At 39.2% G+C, this 26,254-nt stretch overlaps 1 protein-coding gene across 2 annotated transcripts in view; it reads left to right on the forward strand.

Annotated features, from left to right (window-relative positions):
* sh3pxd2ab (SH3 and PX domains 2Ab) overlaps nt 1–26,254 on the forward strand; it is a 49,434-nt gene that overhangs the window by 12,315 nt on the left and 10,865 nt on the right. For both annotated transcript variants that reach the window (XM_067610313.1, XM_067610314.1), the window contains exons 6-7: nt 6,959–6,990; nt 15,280–15,408. In XM_067610313.1, the coding sequence (XP_067466414.1) occupies nt 6,959–6,990; nt 15,280–15,408 (161 nt within the window). The remainder of the gene's footprint in view (nt 1–6,958; nt 6,991–15,279; nt 15,409–26,254) is intronic.

Consider the following 26,254-nt stretch of genomic DNA (forward strand, 5'->3'; position numbering starts at 1 on the left):
TAAGGATCAGTGGTGTCACGAGAGTGCGGCTGAGTTCAAGTCTCAGGGCAGACGAGGCTCTCAGCCTAGTCATTTGTCATACTCAGATCAAAGTCAGAGTGGGAGTAATTACAGACTTGCTCTTTTGAATGGGTGCAAGTTTACTTTTGTCTAAGTTGTATTCTTTCCTTTTGATTTATGTTCAATGTAGGTTTGTTAAAAGTTGCTATTTTACTGACCAGTATGTCAGTATTATTGTTTTCTTACTAATAAGCCTATGTGAATTTAAACTCATCAAACCCTGAATATAGCAGATTCACTGTCCCAACACATTCTATGAAAAAAAAAGTGGTAGAATAACCTCTTGAGTGGTCTCTCCACTACCACCAGGCCCACCACCTCTAACATGTTAATCCCACTTCAAAGTGAGGCCCTCCTCTTGTCTCTGAAACAGTCCAGTGCAGCTTAAATTGAGATGTGGGGGTCTAAAAGCCACCCAAATGCTCAGTTCTTTACTGCAGGATCTGTTCTGGACTGTTTTAGAGTGACTTTATTGATGTTATTTTGTGTCACGAGTTCTCGAGATCACAGAAAAGGTTATCTTGTGATGCCATAAAATGACGATGAGCGAGGTGGATGAAGAGACATTTACTGACAGTCATTAACTGTTCCCTGTATGAAGCATTTGACAATCTGTTAAAATTGGTTGGGAAAGTGACTGTTTACAAGTTGTATTTTCCCTGTAGTGGAGAGCTTTTTCATCATATTCTATGCAAAGTAAGGAATGATTGGAAATAATTGGAAAACAGCTTAAATAATAAGAGATGCAGTGATACAATCGGTGACATTTTCTTCGACATGAAACATGATTAAGACTCATTTTACTGTTGTCCCTGCCAGTAGTCACTATTAGCACCAGCAGAAAGGCACTATTATTGTCTGAGCCCTCGTCTACTTCTGCCATCTAATGGTCAACAGATGTCCCTGCACAGATTTAAAAAATGCAAAAATAAAAGGATGTTATGTTGCTCCGTCACAAGAGGGAGCCATATAGTAAGCTTGAAATATGTAAGATGTTTCTTTCCCCCTCTGGTGAATGAAAGAAGTGTCACATCACACTGATATGAGGATAAACAGCTGATTTGTCATAATAATGGTGAAGACAGACACACAAATAGTCATTAGCAAAAAACATATCTAACTCTCATTTTAATGTCTTGATCTGCCTTTTTAGATTTATATTTATAAATGATTTATATTGGTGAATAGTGCATAGCATAATAAATATACTGTTCATAGAACTGTACGTCTTTTATCTATACAATGTGGAAAGTTCTCAGCTAGAGGGTAGTGTGATGAGATGGAAGAATGTCTTCTCTTGTAATCTTAAAATTGAAACATTGGTATCAAAAGAGTGTAATTAAGTAGTTCTCTGACACCTGATTGTTTGAAGTCAACTGAAATTACTTTAATATGTGCTCAATAATTTGACCATTGCTACAGTGAATTATTTTAAACTTATTCTAATCAAAGTGATGCTAACTTCCAGTAACAATCAAGTAATGAACAGCTCATTCAGATAACGCTGTACCCTTTTGAAGTTGTTTCAGAGGTTTAGATGCTGAATGCAACAAAAAGGAACTTGTGAGGAAAGTTAGAGACAAATTAAGAAAAATAGTCATTGTAATGCATTTGTGATAATAGCAGTTTGTTTTTCATATACTTACAATTCATCTTACATCCTGGGGTCCTAATCAGCACTTCCAGTCACAGTTTATGATCGAGTACATGCAGAGAATGTTAAATTATGGAGCTTAAATTTCCTTTATGATAATGGATGCCACCGGCCAGATCTAAAATTAAAATAAAAGCTTTAGTCATCTATCATTTTTTCATAACTGCAGTGTTAGTTTGACAATTATGCAGATTTAAAACTAGGAATTTGTGTTGTTTGTAACAAGGTGAGGGTATATTGCTTATCATTTCGACATTAGTTTGCTTTAAGGTGTTTTGTTGGAGTGCTTGTTCACTGAAAAATATCTTTTATTGCCCTGTCTGCAATGTGACTTTGCTTTGTATTGTATTTTTAGTGAGTGGTAAAAAGTAAGTAACACTTTATTAATGCCCATGGTGAAATTCGTCCTCTGCACTTGATACATCTAAACTATTTAGGAACAGCTGCAGCACAGCGCCCGGGGACCAGCTCCAGTTATAGGCCAGTTCATTGGTCAAGGGCAGTTTTTTAAAATTTTATTTCAATTTTAATCAAGGGCAAAGACAGGAGTATGAATAATTCCAATAAAAATACACATAAATCCACCATCTCCATAGCATCATCACAGTTTAAAACATCATTTTAATCCTCGTACAGCCAAATCTCAAGTTTCTCAACTTTCCATGTATTTTATCATATACTGTTTGCATTTATATTTCAACCTCTTATTAGTCTGAAGCTTGGTTGGTTGAGCTTTACTGCAGTCTAACAGACTAAGCTCCAAATCTACATCTGGACTCAGGAGTCTCTGCATGTGGGGCCCAGTGGGAGTATACAAACTCAGCATCTAAAAAAATCTAAGATGAAGACCTCGACCCACAGAGGAATATTTACCTCTATTGAACTGACTAAACTTAAATCAGTACCTTGTGGACTGCACTTCCTGTGCGTACGTTCAGTCAGCAGAAGGACATTGCTCAATTATGTTTTGACTCAATTTCACAATGATGCTTTGATGAATACCTGCATAGAGCTAAGTCCTTGTACCAGGCAGCAGCTTCTTGCCCATTGAAGCTTTGATTTCAAATGAAAAGGATGTAAGTGCTCTGAGGTAGACTGTCAACAGTACTTTCATATTGTATGTCCCACATTACTGGATTCTTTGTTAACTGCTGCCCACCCTGTAGACTTATAAGAAAGGGAAACAATTGCAATGTGATGTCAAGGAACCTTTCAGCAACTCCAGCCATCAAAGTATTGAAAGTTGACAGTACATGATTCTCATTCTAATCCCAGCATAACCAGTACACCATAACAGCAAAGACTGTGCAGCTGAAGATAAAAAATATAACCAGTATGTAGGGAATAACCTCCTTGCTGTCTGACTTTGGAGATCTAAATTCCATCGTTCTTACTCCAAAAGGGTCAAGGACTTAGGTGTTCCTGTGACATTTGATCATGCAAGATGCATTTTCGTCAGAATTAAATCTCTTCATTACAAACAGTGAATCTAGTATTCAAAGCCGTAGCTCACTAAAGACCAGCTGTAAAGATCTGAGGAAAGCTGGCTGTGACAAGATGACGGGCATCAATAAAGAAAAGACGTTTCACTTTTCTTGCTATTCTGTAGCTTTGATTCAGAACATATGAGCATGCTGTTGGTACCAAACTTGTAGTCATAACGTATTTCTCCAGATGTGCATACATGGTGGTACAGCTGCTGTGGACTCCTTACATACGCATGTGACACATACATTTTTTTTGTCACTTAGGAAGACATTGCATTGAATTAGCTTACTATTAGTTACTGTATATTTAATTATAATCACTACATGCCCAACCCTAATACTAACCCTAACCCAAAGATGGGTTAAAACAAAGGTTTTGTGAACAATATGATTAATAAAAGCACACAATTGTGCATTATAAATTATAAGTATAGTTGTTGTAAAGCATTTTCTTTGTTTTATTGTTTTAAAATATTTTCTTTTACAGCCTTAAGATTAATTTCATATCAGTATTTCCCCACAAGGAAAGTTATTAATGGTTGATATGTGATCAAACTGACATTCCTCTCCCCTGACATCACTGTGAAATCATGACCAAGCTTCGCTGGAGATGTGGACCAGTATGCATGAGTTTACTGTGCTAATGTGTGGGTGTGCTTTTGTGTGTAAGCAGCTTCATTACCTTTCTTAAGGATATACACACTAAAGTTCTTACTGCACCCTGTCTATGTGCAAACCAGACCCCTGCTCTATCATAATGATTTCCTGCTCAATGACGTCGACCCATTGACCCTTGAGCTGGAGGTTACTCTTGCAGAGGTTAATCTTAGGTCAACCTCAGGCAGGAGTGTCTGTGTAATGTAGACATGGAGCAGAGCAAACACTTTTGTCCTCTGGCTTGGCTGAGAAATGTGAGCAAAGGACTAATATCTCACACATTCCATTTCTAATAGGCCCACCTACAAAGAGTGAGCTGCAGTTATGCGCAGACAGATGGTTATTCTCAACTCAGGCTTAGGATGAACTCTCATGGGCTTGGATTTTTAATCAGCCGTTGCAGCGTACAGTGGGTGTGCATCTCCTGGTGTGGGTGCGTACACAATGAAATCAAAGCTGTATGAATTATAAAGACTATCTCACAACTTCTTTGACTCCATATTTAACTAAAGGTTAAACTTTAGCCCTAAAACACAGGAGCAAAGTCTTCAACATTTTATAATGTTTAGACATATTTTCTCTCTTTTTACCTTCCTCACATCTATTGGATTTTACTGGTGATTGGGGGGGCGGGTGCACAGAGCCAGAGTTGTGTGCTCAATCTCCTCCTGAGAAGAATATTATTCCAGTTCTGTGCTAAGGGTCATAAGCGAGCAGGGCAGGTCAAGCATCTACTTTATCCCCATCATTTCTCCCCAACCCTCTATAGTGCTTTCATCAGTTTCATCTCCACCCAAGCAGATTTTGGCAAAATAAACACAGAGTGCATCATATGCAGTAATACTTCAGAAATGTTTAACCTGTATTACAATTAATCTGTTTCACACGTTATGTCAATGTGAACAGTATCTGAAAAATGACTGTAAACATATGATAATTTATCCCTAAGTTTATGCTACATTACCTAAAGAAATCCTTCCACCATCATCTCGCTCGCCTTTCCATGAGAAGAAGAATCTGTAAACTCTTCACACAGTAGCCTATATGATGTGTGAGTTGTTTCGATTCAAGTTGTTTACAATGATACTTTGTGCATCATCTGCTTGGACTGTGTTAATTTTTTTAATAGACTGTAACTTTATTTATGTTGGCTCAGCATAAGTGTTTAACATTATTTTGTTTCAGCCCATCATATATTATAGAAAGTTCTGAAATTCATATAGCAGTTGTTTTTCCACAGCATGACCACTGCTTGAAGATCCAATATAAACATTGTTTTTACTATGTCACAATCCAATTTAATAGTGTATTCACAGTTGAATTTGCTGTCAAAATTAAGTAAGTATATATTTCGTGTTTTTAATGAAGCTGAACTGAGTTGTATGCTATTACTTGTGTGATTGGAAAAGTCTCATAACTGATCTGTCTCATTTGTTCATGCATCTGGAAACAGAGAAGCCTTTTGCCAAAAATGACTTCATCTAAAGTAACAAAGGAATACAGTTGGTAAAACAATGTTTTAATGTTGGTTAAGCAAGAAGTGTTGCTTAGCTTGAAGTACAGTAGGGTAATCGCTTCATGATGCTTCACAGATACTGTCTTACCTCAATTTTATAGTTTCAAATCCTAATATTATTGAGTTAATGTTTAATGAAATCCACAGATAACATGCCATTTTACATCAAATTACTGTCATCTTAAAAGAAAGATCTAAATGTGAAGCAGCTTTTTTGTACCCCAGTGTAAAATCATCTACTTTAGCAATCGCAGAAATAGATAAAATTCTCATTTTTAAAAAAAACTGGAATCAATGAAACAGAAAGGGTTGACAAAAAGGCTATAACCTGGCAAATGTTGGACAAGGTTTATCCAAACATGCACTCATATCCATAACTGGCCATGGCTCCAGTCCTGCTGCTGGCCTCTCCAGAGAGCCAGGTGTCTTTTCCCATCTGTGTCAAACCTCAGCTTCTCCTCTGTGTACTCTATCTGCAGCTCAGTTAACTAAACCAGGACCTGCAGTCAGCCAGCACTTCCTAAAGTGCACATCAAGCTACAAACCATATACACATACAGTACATACAGATACTGATTAAAATATTTAGGTCAGTTTTGAAATATTTATTCATTTCCATTGTATATGGAATTGGATATGAAAAATATGATACAATGCGCTCGACTGATAATAATAAGGCAGGGTGCTGAAACCTTAAAGTAGTGAAAATGTATAAGAAAGGCTAGGACAGCACACAGCAATTTACACAATGTGTAAATTGCCAGAACGCAAGCTGAAGAAGGGCATCTTGCCCGAAACGTCCTTTCTTATTAGGATGTTTCTTAGAAAGGCCCAAAAGCCTTTCTTATTCATATCAAATTGGATAACATAATTGTGTGAAGTATCATCATGTATGTACCTGCGTTACAGTAAATGAAGCATGAGCCCCTTAAACTGAACTGACATCACTTTAATGCATGAATTTTTATGTATTTATCCCATGCGCATCATTCCAGTCCATACCAAATATGAATGTTTTGTTTGCCTCTAAATCAGTGGTTGTCAAAGTTTTGTGACCTTTGTCACATCCTGATGGATGTCAAAGCACAGAGCAGCTTCATTGACACTAACGCTCATCCATTCAGTCTTCAGTGCTTTTGAACAGAAAGATGCTCTCACATCCAAACATGAATGGGACTTACCAAGTTATATGATACTGTTATCAACTACTAATACAATTTTAACAGATATTCATACACACATGGCAGTACATGGACTAACAGATTTGGTGACTTCCTTTGTTACTGTCCTTGACACACTTACTGTGGTCCTCCACCCACCCGTACTGTATGTTGTATCCCACCCTGCCTCCCTCCCCTTGCTGGCGGGTCAAGTTCTGCGTGCATTCTCCACGAGGGTTTGGCTGGTACTTGTGTGCCAACTGCATTTGGATGGTCCCAGACAGAGATTCAGCTGTACTGGATTGATCAAGCTGTATTAATGCTCTGACCTCTTGCAGACACACACACACACACACACACACACACACACACACACACACACACTTATACTGACCATGCCTCTCTGGTGTTGCTTCTTTTTTAGAGACTGTGGCGGCTCCGGCAAACGCAAATCAGGTAAGAATCTTCAATTTGTTTTACCTCTGTCGTTAGAATCTGAGATACAGTTATCCTATGCTCTGTCTATTTTTATTGTGTCTTTACTCTTTTCACATGATACATCGTATGACAACATGTTGGTTCTGTTCTTCAAACACGCATCCTGACCCCAGACTTCTGTATTATGATGAAATGGTTAAAAAACAATGTTATGTGGGGGGGACCACCTGTTTGTGCCTCTATGCTCTGAATTTGCCCTGCCAACGTTGGCTGTTGGAGTGTTTTGTGTGTGTGTGTATGTTTAATTTATTTGTATGTGTGTGTGAATGCAAGGCAGACAGAAAGACTGAGTGACTCAGCTGAGCATGGGGATACGGGCGTAGGAGGCAGCAGGAAAAGTATGAGAGGGGTTTAGTGAACAGCTGTGCAAGTGTTGTGTATTTGTGTCTGTGTGCGTGTACTTGCACGCATGCAGTCTTAGAATACCCACATGCATTACTAAATTACACGTTAGTCTTGCAATCAGATGCAAAGTTGCTGTGGCCATCCCACAGTTACGTATGACATAGCTTGGCAATGAAGTCCGATTAAGTGACCTGAAAGTAAATTTTTTGTGGGCGACCTATTTTGAGGAAAGGCCGTGCCGGAGTTGCCACCAAAACGAAATAAGACCCCAACTTAATTTCATTATGTGTTCCATGGTATCGAGGCTTTACGTAAGAGGGAATTCCAGCTACATGGTGAAATGGAAAAATTGTCTTATTTCAGCTGTGTGTGTGTGTCAAGTAGCCTACATTCAGCCTGTGCAAGATATTAGATTGGTTTCCAGTTATATTCCTATCAGCTGCCTGGAAAGTTTGTCATACTGTATAGTCCTTCTCATTTGCATGCACAGTTTCAGCTGTTTTACTCTGAGTGGTTTGATTATAATTATGTTATCAGCTATGTAGTTTTTAAAATGTACACATATTTATGCTTACAATACATTATTCAATGGGATCAAATCTACCAATGAAAACACTAATTACATGCTTAATGTCTGGTGCTTATGATAATTTACTGTCCACAGTCAACATGGAGCACATACTGTACAAGCCCTCCATACTTGATCTCCAAACCTTCACCGTAGCCCGTAGCACGCTGGGCATTAGCGGTTAATGCAGATGAAAGATTGATCTTTCTCTTTTAAAGCAGGACAGCAGATAAAGTGAACTGAGTCTGCGGTGAATTTGTGCTGTAGCTGCATCTTATGGTTTCCATAATTACATGGTGCTGGTCTCCCATAAGAGTTTACTGAGCCCCTGCCCACAAAACTGCGAGCGGTTAGAGGTTCGACGAGGAACTCTGTTTACCTGGCAAGCAGAGGAAATCCTAGAGTATCTGAACAGCTGAGATTGATCACTGTTTGTCTCATCATAATCTCTGTCTTCATGACAATGTTGTCATCATTATCATCACCATCATGACTCTCTTGCTTCTTTGTCTCAGTCAAACTCCGTCATTATTGCTCTTAATTGGAGATTTGTCTTTTTTCACAAGATGATGGAGACCAGTGAAAAGAATTTCATCAGTCTTATGTTTTCAGTAGGAGTCTGTCTCATATCTCTATTATAATCTTCCAACTGTGACTTCCACTTCAAGAGCGCTATGAGGTTGAAGCAGTCTACATGATTGACGCAGCGTCATAGCCAGGCCACTATCTACATAAGGTTCAAAGAAAGACAGTACATGCAAGGAGTTGTCCAAAACCAAACCCTAAAAGGAAACATCTTTTTAGTACTTAATACTAGCATGCATAAAAAATTTTTAGGGTCAGCCACTGCTTACTAGTTTTTTTTCTAAATAAACACATACTTTTTAGGATGTTCTGGATCATGAGGGTCTGATCATCTTTAGAGCATTAGTCATAATCTGTATTTAATGTGCAGTTGAGAAAGTGAGATGTGCAGAAGACAGTTAGAAATTGAGTAGGAGAGAGAAAGAAACAGAGCGCACGGGGGTGTAGTGCATGTGAAAAGCAGATGGAGAGGAGAGGAGGTTTACGTGGCAAGTGGAAACCATTTCAGTGTTGCGCACAGAGTGAGGGAGTGTGCTTTTCCCTCAAAAAAGAGATTTTAATCTTATGGGACTTCCTGGTTAAATAAAGGTTAAATAAATGTGTGCAGACTTGCTGTCTTTATTTGAGCTGCAGGTCTCTGGAGTCCTATAGCGTGTGTGTATGTGTGCATGAGGTTGTGTTTTTGTGGGTGTTTACATACTGTATGTGGGTGTGTGTGTGTGTGTGTGTGCATGCTTTGTGGGATACAAATGGTTAACTGAGTTTGAGAGATGGTGGGTGGGTCAAGAGGTCCGTGTGTTTGTTTGTGTTTGCAGATGGATAAGATTTTAAATTGGCATAGGAAATCATTAAGGCAAATGAGTGCTCCGAAATCACTTTAACAACTGAACTGTGTTTCAGCAGCTTCATTCTCAATGAACAGCTATTGAATAGCGAATTCCTGCCTTTTTGGGCTTTTGCACAATGATGAGTCTTACAGTATCAGAAAGATTCATTTTGTGGGTTAAACCAGGTTTAAATCAAATGTGCATTTTTGCTTTTTTTGGTAGATATCGCTAAAGTTGAGAATATTGCCGTCCACTTTAACATAACTATAAAGTTAGCATACAGTCAAAGCAGAGCTTCAACACAGGCAGTTTTGAAACTCTGCCCCCTACATCATGGAGCAGATCCAATACAGGCCGCTCTGTTTCTGATAAGTGACCGTTTGTCACAGTGGATTCCATCCTGGAAACCCTCCCACTCCGGATGCAGCACTTAAGCTTCTTGCTCAAAACACCGAGCTCAAGCCAGAAAAAATCTGTAATGAATGTGTGCAGAAATCAAATTAATGAATAATTTTTGGTAATTTTATACAGGGTGTCACTAAAGTCTTAGGGATAAGTTATGGTCTTTAATTCACTTGCTTTTTCTTCACATACTAGTTGTCAAATGTTGAAGGCGTCAGAGTTTCTACAGGAACATGTAGTACACAAAGTATGTTTATATTTTTTTCTGGAGTACCACTGCTATTATTACTACTATTATATATGAAAAAAGTTTTATAAAGCCTTTTGTGTATCCAAAAGGAGCTGTGCAAAGTCTGATACAGTAAATTACGTCAACTGATCGACTGAACGTCGGTTGGGGTGGAAGTCCACAAGTTTGAAAATGAAAAACAATCTGGTGTTGTGGATTTAGACCAGACCTCTGTATCCCACTCCTCATGTCTGCTTGAAGCTAGCTGCTACTAGCATAATACAACCAAGTCTGTTCAGTTGAGTGAATCAAGTCGAGTTGCATTGTGGGTAATGTAGGCCCCAGGTTATAAGATAGAAGAAGACTGTATGGAATAAAAAAGATATCTCTGGTTCTGCTGCATGAGTTTTGATACTTTTTTAAAAGCTGTCCATAGCGAGTCCAACAATGCTATATGAGTGCAATGCTAAATCAGTGGAATACCCTTTTAACAGTTTCCTTCTAAACCCTCAAATCCCTCCGTATCAATAACACCCAGTGCAACGGGAACTACTGAAGTTAAAGGTACCCTATGGAGGAGCCTGTCCTCCCAAGAAAAACGACACAGTAGGTTGTAATGTCAGTCAGCCAAAAACAACTTACAGTTACGTTTGAGTGATGGATGCCATCAAGCGGCCGTAGTAATCATTACCTTGAGAAGTGGTGCAGTTCAGATGACGTCTATATAAGTTGACAATTTTTCTCATTCGGAGGTGGCGGGTTGGGTGGATGGTTGCAAAAGGTGGACTTTGGACTTTTCTGCAGGAGACCACTGTTTATTTTCCATTCCCAACCACGAGACAGGACAGTTTTTTAAAAACCGTAGCTATGATCGTCCCCTAACTTTAACCCTGTGGTGTTTACTATTGCCATGACGACAAAGGTCGCCAAACTTTGAGGAAGTAGTAACTTAACCCACATCATGTTTCTCAAATCTTAACAAAGTGATCATTTTAACTCAAACCATGATCTTTCCCTAAAACTAACTAAGTGGTTTTTGTGTCTAAACCTAATCAGACCTTAACCACAGCGGTGTCACATCATCAAACATCTTTATTTTTTAATAGTGATTTGTAACGGTTTGGAAAGCACTGACAAATACGTTGTCCTGTCAATTACTGCCAATAGAGGTGCAATATTAGAAAACGCTCCTATGTGTTCTGAAGTGCATGGTCATACGACGTATTTGGTCGTTTAATTTTGAGGACATATTGCTATGGAGTTTCGTACGTCCAGTAGTGTTATGAAGCAATGTTTTTACGAGCGAGTGTTGTGTGCATGTGCACAAGGATGCACATTCAGGTGCATGTGGGTAACATGATTCACAGTCCTGTGATGGTTTTATGTATTCAACTGATTGACAGGTGGCGGTGGTAATGTTACAAGAAATGTAGCAATACACCAGCAAAGGCAAGGAAGAAGATTGTTAGCAAGCAAACATGGAGGTTTCAAATTCTGACAAATCTTGGCTCTGCAAATATTTTATAAGGAAAAAGCACACAATGCATTTTGGTCAGAAACAGTGAATGTAAACATAACTTTGTTTGTTTACAACAACAACAACAACAACAACAACAAAACTCCACAGGGAGCCTTGAAATATTTGAATCTACTTTTATGGTGCTCCTGGCTTTCGTAACATTGATGCTGGACCTAAAATACTGAGATCAATTGAACATACCAAGATATTTAACAGCTTTTATCAGGCTTGTAAAGGCTGCCTTACTGTAAGATGATTTTGGGGAAAGTTTCTGTACTATTTGTTTGTGGTCTGCCCCTTCTCCCTCAGGGCCACATACTGATTCAATGACATGAGTACATCTGTACTACATTGAACAGCAGTCCTGTGTCCTTTTCTAATCCAACTGCACATCTGCTGCTGATGAGCCAAACAAAGGCATTGCACTTTGCCAAATGTTGCTCCTCTCAACCCAAATCTGCTCTCATAAAGTTACCCCGGGGTTCAAATTATGGCACCGTGAAATAACAGCTAATGCCAACTATGCTATCAGCTAAAAAGCTTGATCCCAAAAAAATCTCTCACAAAATAAAATTCCTCGACTCCCTGGTTTCCTCCTCTTGGTGATGAATTATTGCAAAGTTTCCAACTGTCATCATCTTTGGATGGAGCTGATGATGGGTGAGTGGGGGTGGGGCGGAAGGTTGGATGGAGTTAGGACGTCTGGGAGTGCAGGGGTGGGAGCAGGAAGCACATGTATAAATCTGAGTGAGGAGAGATATAAACACAATGAGTGGCTAATAGGGCTATCTGATGGAAGCCAAGAAGAAAATACTTTTCTTTTCAAAGCCCATAAATTCTTATGGTCTGCACTGTGCATACACATATAATACACATATATAAACAAAAACACACATCCAAGCTCGCACACTCTATAACACTTGCTGATGCGTTTCATTAAAACCTCGATATGTACACAGAAATTTATACAGCTCGTTTTATACTCCTTGTACAGAGTTCATCTGAAATTAGACCTATCCTGTCTGAAGCTGTTTCACCTCCTTTTTCTCACACGTGCTCTTGTGCTGGCTCTATCTTCCTGCTGTTGCAAAACATTTCATTTCCTGAACAATGCTGAAATATTAGCTTTTGTTTTTCAGGCCTATTGACTTTGCTGACAAAGTCTTTATTCACTCACCTCAGGTCTCAGATTTACTGTTAAACACCGGCAGTAGTTAATTGTGGGTTTCGGATACCGCAGTTTACATCATTTGACATAAATTATGGTTTTATGAGATCACAACGTGCTGGGTTTTATGTCCATCTGTCTTGAAATCATATTGTTGACGTGTGATGTTTTTGATAAGACAATGTCGAAGATAGCATGTGTGAAATTGGGTTTCAGACAGGTTATTATTTTATTTCATGGCCTAATTCAGCATTAAGTAAGGAAATAAATCCACGGTGTTGCAGTTTGTTGCGTCTCTTATACAGGTGGGTAGTCGAATAGAGGTAAAATTACTGGTCATGAAAAAGTAAAGAGTAGCTAATTTAAAATGCACTCCGATAATGTTGTGCATACTAATAAATCTGTAAATCTAGACAAGCTAGGACCATAAGCTGGGAAATTGATTTACATGCACTCAGATTCCCATACTTTGTCTCATACCTTTACCATCTTTGCAGCCTACAACATTTTACTACTACTACTTTTTCACTTTTATCAGTGGCAAAAAAATCCTGTAATAGTTATAGCATCGCGGCAGTCATGTCCTTGTTGAGTCGACCCTAGTAATCAGTGTTAATTGATCAGTGAGTTAAAACAAACCACTCAACCATAAATTTCCGAGAATTGTGTCAAAAGAAATACCGCTGTATGCCGTAACTAAAATAAATGCTGTCATATTGTGCTTTGAAGAACAAGAAGGTTGTACCCAGAATTTAAATAATATGTTCTTTCCAGTGTTTCTGCACCCAACTTTGTGGTCTGACAAAACATCTTGCACAAATAATGTGAACGTGACCGCAGTAATCCAGTGTCAGACTCTTTGGCAGTTTTAAAATCTGAGATGCTAATGGTGCTTAGTTCATCTTCATAAGTTATTAGCTCCTTGACATTTCAAATTCGGTTCCCAAATTGAATGCAAAATATTATCCTGATTTAGAGAAATGTTAATCTCTAGTCTGGGGGACTGTCAGGTCAGCTCTTTGCAGAAATGGCAGCTTAATCCAAACTGTCTCAATCATTTCTTATCTAAGCCTCAAACCTTCCATCTATTGGACTGAACTGTTCTTATTTTTCCATCCTCAGGATGAAGCGTATTTCCTCTTTCCAGAAAATGTTTTATTTGGACTAACTTGACTTTTCTCTTCTCCTTGTGACATTATTTTTTTCTAGAAATATTTGTTTATCATGTGAGTCAAGAGTTCACATATTTAAATTTTCTTTTCACTTACTATGGTAACTGATGGCAGTTTGTAAAAATCAGCGTATCGAGCACTGTGACTATAAATAGAAATTGTGATCTCTACTATGTTTGAAGATCCTTTACTTTTATTCAAACATAAACCATAAAAGTACATTGTCACATCAACTGGAGGAAATATCCAGTACATAAGCAGCAGCAATATTTGGATAAAGAGATTTAATCTAAAGTGTGTGCATATAGTAACCTCCTTCTGTTAGGAGCTTTGAACTCAATGGTTCGGCAGAAGCTGTTGTTAATGTGTGAACTGAATGTCAGCTGGGGTTGTGTCTGGATTCCAGCTGACGCTTGTTAGATGTGCTTTAGTTCATTCAGCTACGCTTGTTTTTAAGGATTTTTCATGATTAAGGTTTCAGCCGGGCTCAGTTAATCATGTGGGGGGAAAATGTTGTGGATGTTTGTGATGTATCTGGGACTGGGATGTTCTTTATCTGAAGTATCTTCACAAATAAAAACATCTGGTTCTGTCTTAAGAAGATATTCCTGTATTTAGTTAAAGTGAAAAATACTCTGGTTAAGTAATGGATGAGATCAAATTATGAAAATAAGCACAAACTGTGAAAGAACTAAGTCACTGCTAGTGCTTATATGGTTAACCCAGTGAAGTAGAGAAAGGAAGGTTTCCATTGGCTGGGCTGCACGCTGTAGTCAGAGCTCTAGTGTTTCATGGAGACAGAGGGCCATCCCTCTGAGCACAGCTCCAGCCCCTTCATCTGGTTCTATTTAAGGCCTCTAGTGCCGACTCTTATGATTGGCGTACACAACCCCCTACTCTTCCTCCAGCTCCAGCCCCAACTGAGGAGAAGGAGGCTTTTTAGCAGATGGTTTATTTTCCAAGGGAAACCATTTCTTTCTTCCATTCTACTGTCCTGTCCTCAACTGGCTTTAGCACACTTTTCTCTCACTGCTACGGCTTCTTCTGCTTTCTGGTTGTGGCTCTCATTCCCACTGTGTTAATGTTTCTACCATCATCTACTGATCTGGTTTCAGCTTTGTTGGACAATGAGGATGAGGCCCTTTCTGTAACACAGAATGGATTTTCTGCAGTTGACCGCCTGATCCTTCACTTTTTGGAAGGAGGTTCTTTTTCTAGACTTTCAGCATCTCCGTTGCCCTTGATGTTGGGCTGGAGGGGGATGTATCTCTATGGCTAGACACCCAGGAAGATGCACTGAGCCCTGTGAATATTGTGATTGGCTGAGCTCTACTGACAAATTGGCCTATGGCACAACGAGTGCCCAGCAGTCGTTCTCGGGGACCTATGGCTGGCAGCTGGCTGACAGCATGTTTTTTCCCATCAACTCCAGGTCTGGATGCTTCGGATCCCATGCTCCTGGAACAGTATGTGGTGGTGTCCAGCTACGAGAAACAAGAGCCTGCAGAAATCAGCCTTCAAGCGGGTGAGGTGGTGGACGTCATTGAAAAGAGCGAGAGTGGTGAGTAACCAAAACAAATGCATGACAAAAACATGTTGAGCAAGAATGGACAGACAGCAAAACATACACACGACATGCATTGTTTATGCTGTCAGCCAAACACAGAGGACTGAAACAAACACATTTTCATGATCCAGTCTTTCTCTCCTGGTTCCTCAAACTTTCTGCCCTGGCAGTTTCCCTATCTCAACCCTCTCACCTCCTTTGTCCACAGCTTGCTAGCTGTAACTTAGCCCCATCTGGAGGCTCACTTTGGCCTGCAGTCAGCTCTGTTTTTTCCCACTGTTGGTTTAGGCTGGGGTCCAGAATGTTGCCTCTAGCAAGAGGAATGTCTTCCAGACTCGTATTAATTATTCCACCTCACTTTAATGGAAAGCCAGCAAGACATGCCGGATTTACAAATGCCAGCTGCAGAGAGTCCTTAGTCAGCTGTTAAACCGCTGGAAAAAGCTAGCAAACAAGGCCAAGACCATGTTTTAGGGTATATGTCATTCAGTTTGACAATACTGAATGTTTAATGAGGCAGTAGCATGCTGACATGAAGCACAACTTCATGATATTCTGGGAATAGTTGCTACCAAGATCTTAACACACACAAAAAGGCAAATGTATATGAATCAAATTAAATACAATATATCTGTTTGAAATGCAGTGAAAATGAAAGCTGGTTAAAATAGTTTTTGTATATTTTAAGACAGCAGAACAGCATAAAAGCTCGTTATATGGTAGTTGTATATGTATATATGTTATTTATTATTAAAACCGTCAATTTTTGCTGAACCCATGTCTAAGCAGCTTAAAAGCACCTGCACGAATCACTTTTGTTTCAAAGATAATTTGTCATATGAGGCACACAAGTGACTGGAGAGGTATGGGCCCAGTAACAGGGTCTGACATTCAGTTTTAATGGTGTGGTGAGACAGTAAAACAGTAATGGGACTCATGTGTTCTTCAGAGGGAGGACGGGGAAAGAGAGATGGAGGAGGAAACGGTGACCAGGAAGGCAATTGGACTTGGGTTTCATGATGGGTGTGAGTGAAATGCCATGCCACACTGGCCTTAAGGAAGAGGGTCCATAGAGCAGGAACACTTTGAAGTGTCACATGTCCTGCCTTCGGGTTCATGTATTTGTTTTCACTCTCTGCTCCAGTAGGATTTCAACCCAATGGGGAGCCACAGTGAGGCGGATATTCCAACACCTTGAAGTCCTTTTATCAGGGGCCTTATATGAGAGCTCTCCTCAAAGCACATGTATGAACTTGAATTGCATGGTCCTGTGCTTTTAAGTAGAGGCCCCTTCACTTTTGTATTTCAGCTGACCACTGTGCAAGGTTATGGCGGCTGAGCTGTGTGTTGATGATCCATGCAGAATGTGAAACTCATGCACTTCAATGGTCTCATTATGAGTATGATTTCCAGGCTTCGGTGTTATTTCTGTAGCTTAGTTTCCATATTTATTATTGCTTTGTTTCATTCTCTTCTCTGATGCAAGCAATATTTTGTTGCCACTCTCAGTTCAGATCATTCATTCATCTCTGGTTTGGTTGCATTTGTCACGAGGTTAAAGCAAAACAGTAGACTCCAGGCTTCTTAAAACACATCTTAAGGCCATTTGACAGTTTTATTATACACTAACGGACACTTTCAGAGATATCAGAAGTAAATACAAGCCCCCCTTTACATCTTGCTATGGAGACTGTTTCCAGCAGCACAGCTAGCATTTAACTGAAATCTCAACACCTCCTGCAATGGAAGTAGGCTAAAGCTGCTGCATTTGGCTGGGTGACATCACTCCTTATCCCTTTGCCAATACTAACAAGACCAGGTGTGTGCTAAGAAGATTTCAGAGCTCATTTCATTTAGCATCTATTCCCTAGCAGGATAAGTACAAACCTTTTAATGGTTTCTGACAGATTGATCTGCGAATTAAAGAGCTAAGTGGTAAATGTGCTGAGCTAGAGGTACTAAAAGGTGTCTTTTGCATTTGTAATGATAAAAGCGTTGTGTGGATTTTTATGGAGCTCTGAGCTACAGTCAGTGACACACACATTTTCCTTTAAAGCCATGCACATTTAAACTAGCATGGACTAGGGTTTTTCAATGCATTGAGTGGAAAATCTCTGTACACTGTCATATTGCAATGTAATTTTGTATCAGCATTGTGTGCATGTAGCTTGTTTTGTATGAGATTTGTTGCATAAAGGTATAACAGTGATAGATCTATGAATGGAGAACTTCATCTCCGTCTGATTTCTGTCATTCACCGTAGTCCATCAACAGGAGTCCTGCTGTGGCTGTGCTGCCCAGCGCAGTTATCAAGTTTTTCTTACCTTGGATTAGATAATATATGCCTTTGACAGGGCAGTGAATCTAGGTCAGACCTATAAGCGAGCTCAGCTTTCTCCACTTTTCCAGCCTGCTGTCTCAAGCCAAGGCAGTATTTTCCGTTGCACTGGCTTGATACAGTTTGTGTCGTGGCCTTTGTTTCAATTGGTACAGTATGGTTAATAATGATTGTTATTTTAGTTGGTTGTGTTTGAAGTAGGTGCAGCATGCAGTACATCAACAGGAAAGACCAATGGCTGCTTGATGTTATGATGTAGCATTTAGTTTCCCTGGAATAATACTTAAAAACACACGAATTCCTGTTAGCTAAAACTCAGGAAATAAATGCTCAGTCTAAAGGAGCAATATGAAAATGTTAGAAAAATTTCAACTAAGTATTGTCAAAAACTGTGCTGCAAATTTTACAATTATTAATTCTGTCCTCACTCCCTCTGCATGATTGCAGCTATTTTATTTGTCTGTTTTATGAGAGTTTGCCAGGGGGAGTTGCTGGCTCAGGAGGAGAGAGTAGTGCAGGAGAAACTCATGGAGAAAATGGAAAAACCCATTTCCTGCCAAAGTTAGTGGTTCAGAGAGGTTGGTTCATTATAATGGCTTAATGGATCCTCCAGGATGCCTCCTCAGTTTACACTATATTGGAGAGATGTTAACCAAAGCTAAGCTAGCAGCCTTGTTACTCAGTTCAGATGCTGGTTTAAACTTTGCCCTCTAATGGAATAGTATGTACGGAAGGAAAAAATAATTTGCAGTCACTTCTGGAAATATTGTACTTATATTGCAGCCGGAATGCCTACATCTCAAGGTCAGCCCTATGCATGTTGTGCCCAGTCCTGTGTAGCAAATCTCTCCCTATGGACCAGCATGGGTTTAACTTGTCTCCATTCCAAGTCTAGATCAGCCTTTATGAATTACAAATGAACTCCAGGATTGCCTCTCTGTTTTGGAGAGGCCAGCTCAGATCCGTCAGCCCCTCAGGCTCCCCCAAGACCCACTGGCACCACCCATGTGCAGTATGTATCTCCACTGCTCCACCCAGCTTACTTAAGCAGGGTGGAGTGAGTGAAATTGGATGAAGAGTCACTTAACAAGACAGTTCTCTCATGCTTATAAAATGGCCCTTTTCTACCTTCTTGAACACTTATGTTTCTTTGCTAAATCTGAGCTGTAGAAAAGCTGGAAGGTAACAGGGGTATCCCACAGGTGATGTCCGACTGCCTGGCTGAAAGCCCAAAGAAACTACAGGAGTGAAATACTGGCAGATTAAGCAGGTCTGGCCGTCAGCATGGCATGATGGATGTGCAGGATGTCTGCTTTACTTTCAAATGGAAAAAATATACCCCTACAATAGTCTCAGGCCTTGGTCTTCAGGCTGGAAACAAGTTGATCTTAGAGCTCATATCAGCAGGAGCTTGCTCAGAGAGGTTATGAATTATCCAGTAACGGAGTCAACTCCAAGATCAAAAACTACAACTTAGTTTATGTCTTGGATTTCTTCAGATTATTTGTGCAGCTTTTTTTTGTTTTTAGCCATGCTAGTGATGGCAGTGTTGGTCAGTGCACCATTTGGTCGAGCCTTAAATATCTTAACAACTATCAGATGGATTGCCATTAATTTTTTTTAGACATTCATGGTCCCTTGATGATGAAGTCTGCTGACTTTGATGATCCCTTTACCTTTCTTCTAGCGCCACCAGCAGGTTGACATTTGTGGTTTTTAGTGAAATACCTCAACAACTATTGGATGGATTGCCATATAATTAGTTACATGTTCCCTCAGTATGAATCATTTTGGTGATCCCTTAACTTTTACATCTAGTGCCATCATCAGGTCAAATTTTTAATTTGCACTATACTTTTGGTTTATGACCAAATACCTTCAATAATAATGACATTCCCATCATTGATAATTTGCACGTCAGAATGCTAACATGCTAAATCAAGAGGGTAAACATGGCTGTAGACTCTTAGTCTCTTTGGACTCTCATTGACAGACAAAAACAAATAGAGGGCTGTGAAGCTTATTGTAGCCCTTGATCTATAGTTATTGTTTCACCTGGAACACACATGCTGCTCCTCATTCATCGTATTAGAAATGACTTTGTCTTATACTTAGTTAATAGCACACAAAAGCTGTTTTGATTCAACTACAATTCCTTTGCAGAATTTATCAGCAATCATTCCTGCCAGCGTGACAGCATCATGTGTATTGGCTGCTGCAAGGATTCTGTCTCTGATATGAAGAAGGATTAAAGCCCAGTTTAGTGTTGAGCCTCCTTGTGCTCAAACTGTCAGTTTCCCAATCTGGTATTTGCAGTTTCAGCAAGAGCATGTTTTCTTGTATAAAGAAGGAAAAACCTTATAACTCTTGTCAATGAACCACCAAAGACACGACACAGAAAGCTTGCCAAGAGTTGAATGTCTTTTTTAAGCAGAAGTTGCAGGAGCAGATGGAAGACACATTATCCACTCATAGTAATCCCCATCCTCCACATTCTTTTAGCTCACCATAGAAAGTACTAATGAGCGTCTCATGAAATTATCCTTATCCTATATTTTTAGATATGGAAACTCAGATGGGGGCTTAGTATTGTATAGTATAGCATTTCAACCTTATCGCCCCGTTCTTTTGAATGTCGTCACAGAGCGATTCCGACAGAAGAGATTAACAGAAGTAAGAACAGTATTCACATGCACAAATTGTGGCAGTAAAAGTGTACAGAAATCAGCTTGTGGAGCCAAAAAGGTGCCTCTCTGTCACTCAAGAACTGACCATTGAGTTAAACCAGTATTTTAAGGGGTGGGCTTTCACACACTCAAGGGTTGCTGTGTCTCCAAATCAGTGGAGCCTAGAGTGCACACAAACTGTGGGCTATAGCTTCGTTCATACTATGAGGGGATCCTTTCAGAGGCTGGGAGGGAGTCAAGGTTGTTCCTTAGGTCAACATTAGCTCTTGAAAGTCGTTTTGTGCCGTTTTCGCCTCCCCCCCTCATACCCGGCCCACAGGTAATTGAAACCCAGTGTTTTATGAAAACTGGAAGTGTGTGTATAGGGCTGGATACCTTCCCCCTTGTGCTTTGATACTAGATCTACTGTTAATAAATACAGAAGCTGGAAATGAATGGAGTTTTCTCCTGCTCTACTCAACAGTGGTGTCAGATATCTGCAAGACTGCTGAGCCACTGCATTCCTCATCATTTCAGGCCATGAAAAAAAAGCCTCCGCTTGCTGCTGAATCTGTGGTTCTCATATTCATGTGTAGAATATCTTTTGTCAGTTACTCCTAAAGCACAAAACAACTTTAGTACAGCCTCAGGTCTAAGTCTCGATGATAAATATGTAGGTGAGTATGACATTAAGGCATTAAGGCAATTCATTGCAATGTCACGCTGTGTTATATATGCAGTTGCCAGGTATCAGACTGATTGATTGCATACATAGATTGCAGTTTTGTTTTATAAGTCATCCAGTCACTTTAGGAAAAACCCCTAAAATGAAAGTTTAGTTTCTTGTTGCAGCTGAGAATCTGTTGTTGATTACAGTAAAAATGAACCCTGGGTCTTAAAGCTGATAGAGTTTCCAGATGGCAGGTACTGTATGAGAGACAAATAGAGTTCAGAAATGTTGCTCACTCTCATTATAGGTCTATCTGCTGTACTGTATCTTTACTTGCACAGGTAGAATATAGGGTGAATGAGGCTACGAGGGCAGCACCATCAGAAGTCTGGACTAAGGATCTATTCACATGTCTTGCTTTCTCCTTTCAGAAATATCTACCTCAGTAGCATTTTTCCATCTTGCATTATCAAATAGCTGCAAAACTTTCAACTTGCATAACCAACATCAATCTTTCTTCATTATAAAATCAAATGGTCTTTAAAATGTGTTGCTCATTGTTGGTTAAATCTGGATTGTATGTTTCATGCTGTCTAAATTAGGCTGACATCATTTTCTTTTTTTATTACTGAAATAATTGGAATCAAGCAGCCATTGAACTTCAAACGACCAGAGCTTTGCACCTCACAGCAGGCTACATTACACATAAACTTAGTTACAACTTGCCCTCTGGTCTGCCTAAAACATCCAGTTTTTCCTTGTAGTGCAATACAACAGTGTTGTCAAGACAAACTGTTTGGTTTCTTTCTTTCCAAGGCTGTGACATTTGAGGTCGATATCTGTGGTCACGATCCTATGGTGCAATGGTGTTATATGAGATCTCCACCAGAGGGTTGTGGGTTAGCTATTGTCTTATGCAACCACTGACCCCCAAAACAGTGGGGTTAAAAAAGTAACCTTATTTTAAAAGCTTTTTGATTTACTCAAGATGTTGACTAAGGAGCTATAATCGTAATATTGAATAATGTTTAGTGAAGTGTATTGCTAGTCAGCATTTGGCTATGATCTTTTTGGCTGGACCGCAACAACGGGGCCAACCCCATAACGCATCTGTCCATTACTGACTAACTGACTGACAGTGATGAAGTAACACCATAGGTTGGCCAAAGCTGGCTAAAGCTGGCCAAAGGCCACAGAAGCTAAGTATCCCAGAATGCATTTTGCACCAACCGACCATGGATGTATAAAGAGCAACCGACAGCAAGGCGGAGATTAAGCTGTTGTAATTTTTGCTGTAGGACTGTTAATATGTCACTTTTTTTCACAACCACATATGATGACTATATGTACCACAGCTATTTTTACATTTCAGACTCAAACTCAACCCTTCTCACAATAGCATCATATAGTCTGCACCTAAAATCTGGTACAACGTATTTAAAGTATTTTTAATGTTTTTCTTATGTGTATAGCACCTTGAGTTACAACTACTGTTGTAAAAGGGCTATACAAATAAATAAATTTAAACTTGACGCGATGTCCTTGTCTGATGGTAACCAGGCGACATAAATGAAAAGCCCTCTAGCGTTTCATACACGGCCAGCCATATATTAGGATATGATCTAGTCTTGTTTCCCTTTGTGATTGAAACTTTGCAGCAGTTTCCCAAGATTTTTAGCTTTTCCTGACAATGATAGCAAGGCAGAGGGATGTGGGGAGAGACAGGTTGTGACAGAGACTGATCAAAAACATTTAAAGATGAAACACAAGTTCAGATAAAGATACAAGCTGCACTCTGTGCTGTGGGAGCCAAGACAGTTGGTGGATCAAAATCAAACGAATGCACAGATACATGTGCACTCGTACTAAAACACACATTCACACCCACACACAGATTTCTAGGTTTGAAAGTATGCTTCGTTCACTTTTGTTCCTCCCACAGCTGTATAGATAATCCCTGCCATCCATAAATGAAGAAGAGAGAGCATGTTCCTCTCCCAATCTTATTTCCATTATATGTTATTGCACCTTTCAACAGCTGAATTCACTCACCTCATTGTTAAAATTTTTACTGTTAGGAGTCATTGTTGTGAGGTCATTTTGTGTCTTTGTGATGTTACATGCAATCCCTCATGTCTGACAACAGAGATCTTAAACCTGGAGATACAAGGTTGAAGGCTATTAGGTCATACAGTGATAAAATGAAGATTAATTTATGAAAACTCTGTAGGCTTAGTTAATAGAAATTATCAAAATGTTTGACATGATGTAATTCAGCAAATTTGCTCTGTTGGCAGCAGGAGACCCACAAAACAGCTGTTTCTTTTGTAATGACGTCAGTTTAAAGTCCGTGTAATCATAAAGAATGCACAAATGATAACCCTGTCAAAATATGAAGTCGACATTTTCCAGAAATTAAGAATCACAGTCCCTACGGAGAAATATTCAGCAAATGTTATCACAGCATAAGGCAAGGGCGCACATCTCATTACAATGGGGGTGGGGTGGGGGGAGATGCTGCGCAAAACTAGCCGGTACACGTTATAGGTCAGTCCACCTTAAGTGAACCTGGTTAGGTTGTTGTTAACTTGTTGGGGCTACATAAGATGTTGCTGTCTTTTTTCCATTAATAGTAGCTTAAACTATATAGGCTAATAATGAATCCCTTTCAGGCCATCACTATACATATTTACCTATTTCACAGAGCTGCTGGTGCAGAATTTGCTTATTTACTCTCCAGCAGCAGTTCGGCCTGTTTGTGTTGGGGTTTAGCAGTCATCAGTCACCAGCCACTAGACTCACTCACTGAAGACACAACTCATGTGCTACAGAGATGGAATCTGGGAAATGTAGTCCAATAGCAAGCAAATGTATCAGAATGAAGTAAACCATTAATCCCAAATTCCTACTTAGTTTAGTATATGCAAATATATTCAATCGATTCTCGATAGAATGAATAGAAATATTTCAAGTCTCTTGCTCAGTATACTGTGTGCCGTTTCTTCACGTCAGAGTTTGTTTAAGTTGTTTGTCGTCCCTCATCCCCACTGAGCAGGATACATAAGGGGGACATAAACAAAACCTTCAAAAGGTGTTGTGTTTATCTATGAATTATTTCAAAAAAGGTTGAGCAGTCGATTTCTATGAAATATATACTTTCAATTACATAATTGATTTGATAATTGATCTTAAACGTTAAACATAACTCATAGATTGAATGAATTAATATCCACCAAAGAGTTTTTTAAATGTTGATTTTTGACACCTTGTGTTTCCCATATATGGAGCTGGTTTTGTGCAAGATTGACTTGCAGTCACTCTGTGAATGAATGCATGCGATGACAGACATGAAGCAGGTTCCTCGTTTAGAAGTGTTTTTTTTTTCTACATTTCATATAATGCATATTATGCAACCTGTCTGTTATAAACCTGCAATGGCCAGGAAATCAGCACTTGCGTAATATGTATGTGTTTTTAAAAGTACTTTTTTTGCTGATTTTGAGGTTCAGTGAACTCAGCCTAAGCACCTGCCATATGGTAGGATGGTTGAAAAATACAGGCAAGGCAGCTCCAGCCATCAATAACAGCACATATTTACTCAGGCCTTTAAAGTGACCGTGTGTCTTTGCTGTGTATGTATATTCAGACTTTTAGTCAAGTGCTCTCAATTAAAGTACATTCCTACACCTTAGTCTTGTATTTGCTTACATTTGTACAAGTGTAAGTTTGCTGAAGTGCAAATGACATGTTGGTGTGAAACTGGCAATTTTCAAACGTAAGGTTTTTTTCTATATTGAGTTCATGCAGGTATTTTTACTCTTGCCAAGCTGTGCTATAATGGTCAGTTTAATTTAATGTACCATTAATGTTGGTGATGTTGCCCTTCAATATTTTTTAGATGTTTTTAGTGACTTGATAAAATATTGCAAAATGTAGGTTTAGCTAACTCTTTTAAAATGAGGATATCAGTGTAGTTAATGTCAAACTAAAGTTAACAATACTTAAATCTTCTTTGTAGTACCAAGCATCATTACCCCACAAGCTTTTAACTCCAGTGTGGAAAGAAAAAGTCTATATTGTGAGTCCTTTGGTTCTGAATGATGTAGACCACCATCTTTTTTTTTTTTTTTTTGCAGCGTGCTGCTCTGTCTGATTTATTGGTGTTTTGTTCAAGCCACAGCTTTTGGTGCAAAGACTGAGCACATTACATGGCTTGTTATGTCCTTGAACCCTATCCAGCATGGTGCTCAGAGCCAGGCACTAACAGCATAGGCTTTCTCCAAGCTGGACCCACCCTAACTCTATGCAAAATAGCTCCACTGTACAGCTGATGATATTTTCTGTTGTGTAGCTTAGCAAGTTTCATCATTTCAACAAATCACCCTTCAAATGAATCACAGAGATTGCGTGTATAACTTAAAGGCTTGGACAGATTTTTCTTTGTTATTGCCTTTGCTTCGAAAGTCATGCATTCAGTCTGTCAGCAGGATATCTCGAATGCATCTAGATTCCAACTATGTTTGGTGGACAGATAGGAATACAGCCAGGGGACAATTTGATTCAGTTATGGTAGTCATCAAAACTTTGGATTGCCAGCATTACACAATTATTCGTTTTTTATAACCATAACAATATAAAACTCTCTGACCTGATAGCAAATCCTAAGGGCATTATTGCAGAAATGAATATATTGTAGTGAAAGTCATGATGTTGGGATAAAACAGCAGGTTGAAGAATTGTTCAGTGTTGGCAGAGTTTTTATATTTCCCCTCTGTTTGTTTTTTTTTGCTGAGAGATAAGATGCCATGATCCACCAGGTGTGAAATGTTGTGTATTGTCGTTTTTCAAATTCTCTCAGACTTAACAGAATAATTTTCTCCACATCCGGTAGATTCAGCATAATTAAGAGTTAAAAAAAGTGTGAAACTCCAAAAAATTACACCTCTATCTACCGTAAACTCCAATAATTACCCCTTTTAATCTACATATGCCTTTAATTGCTACCTGTCTGATTGGAATACATGACACAAAATGAAGGAGATAATTAAAACAGATTTCTGTTTCTTTTAATTGTGTGCAACTAAACCACCTCAAATCACACCATTTCTCAAGGAAAATGTACGCTGGAGGTTTGGACCAGCTGTGAAAGTGTGATGGAACACTTCT

The sequence above is a fragment of the Thunnus thynnus genome, chromosome 14 (assembly GCF_963924715.1).
Source record: "Thunnus thynnus chromosome 14, fThuThy2.1, whole genome shotgun sequence".
NCBI lineage: Eukaryota > Metazoa > Chordata > Actinopteri > Scombriformes > Scombridae > Thunnus > Thunnus thynnus.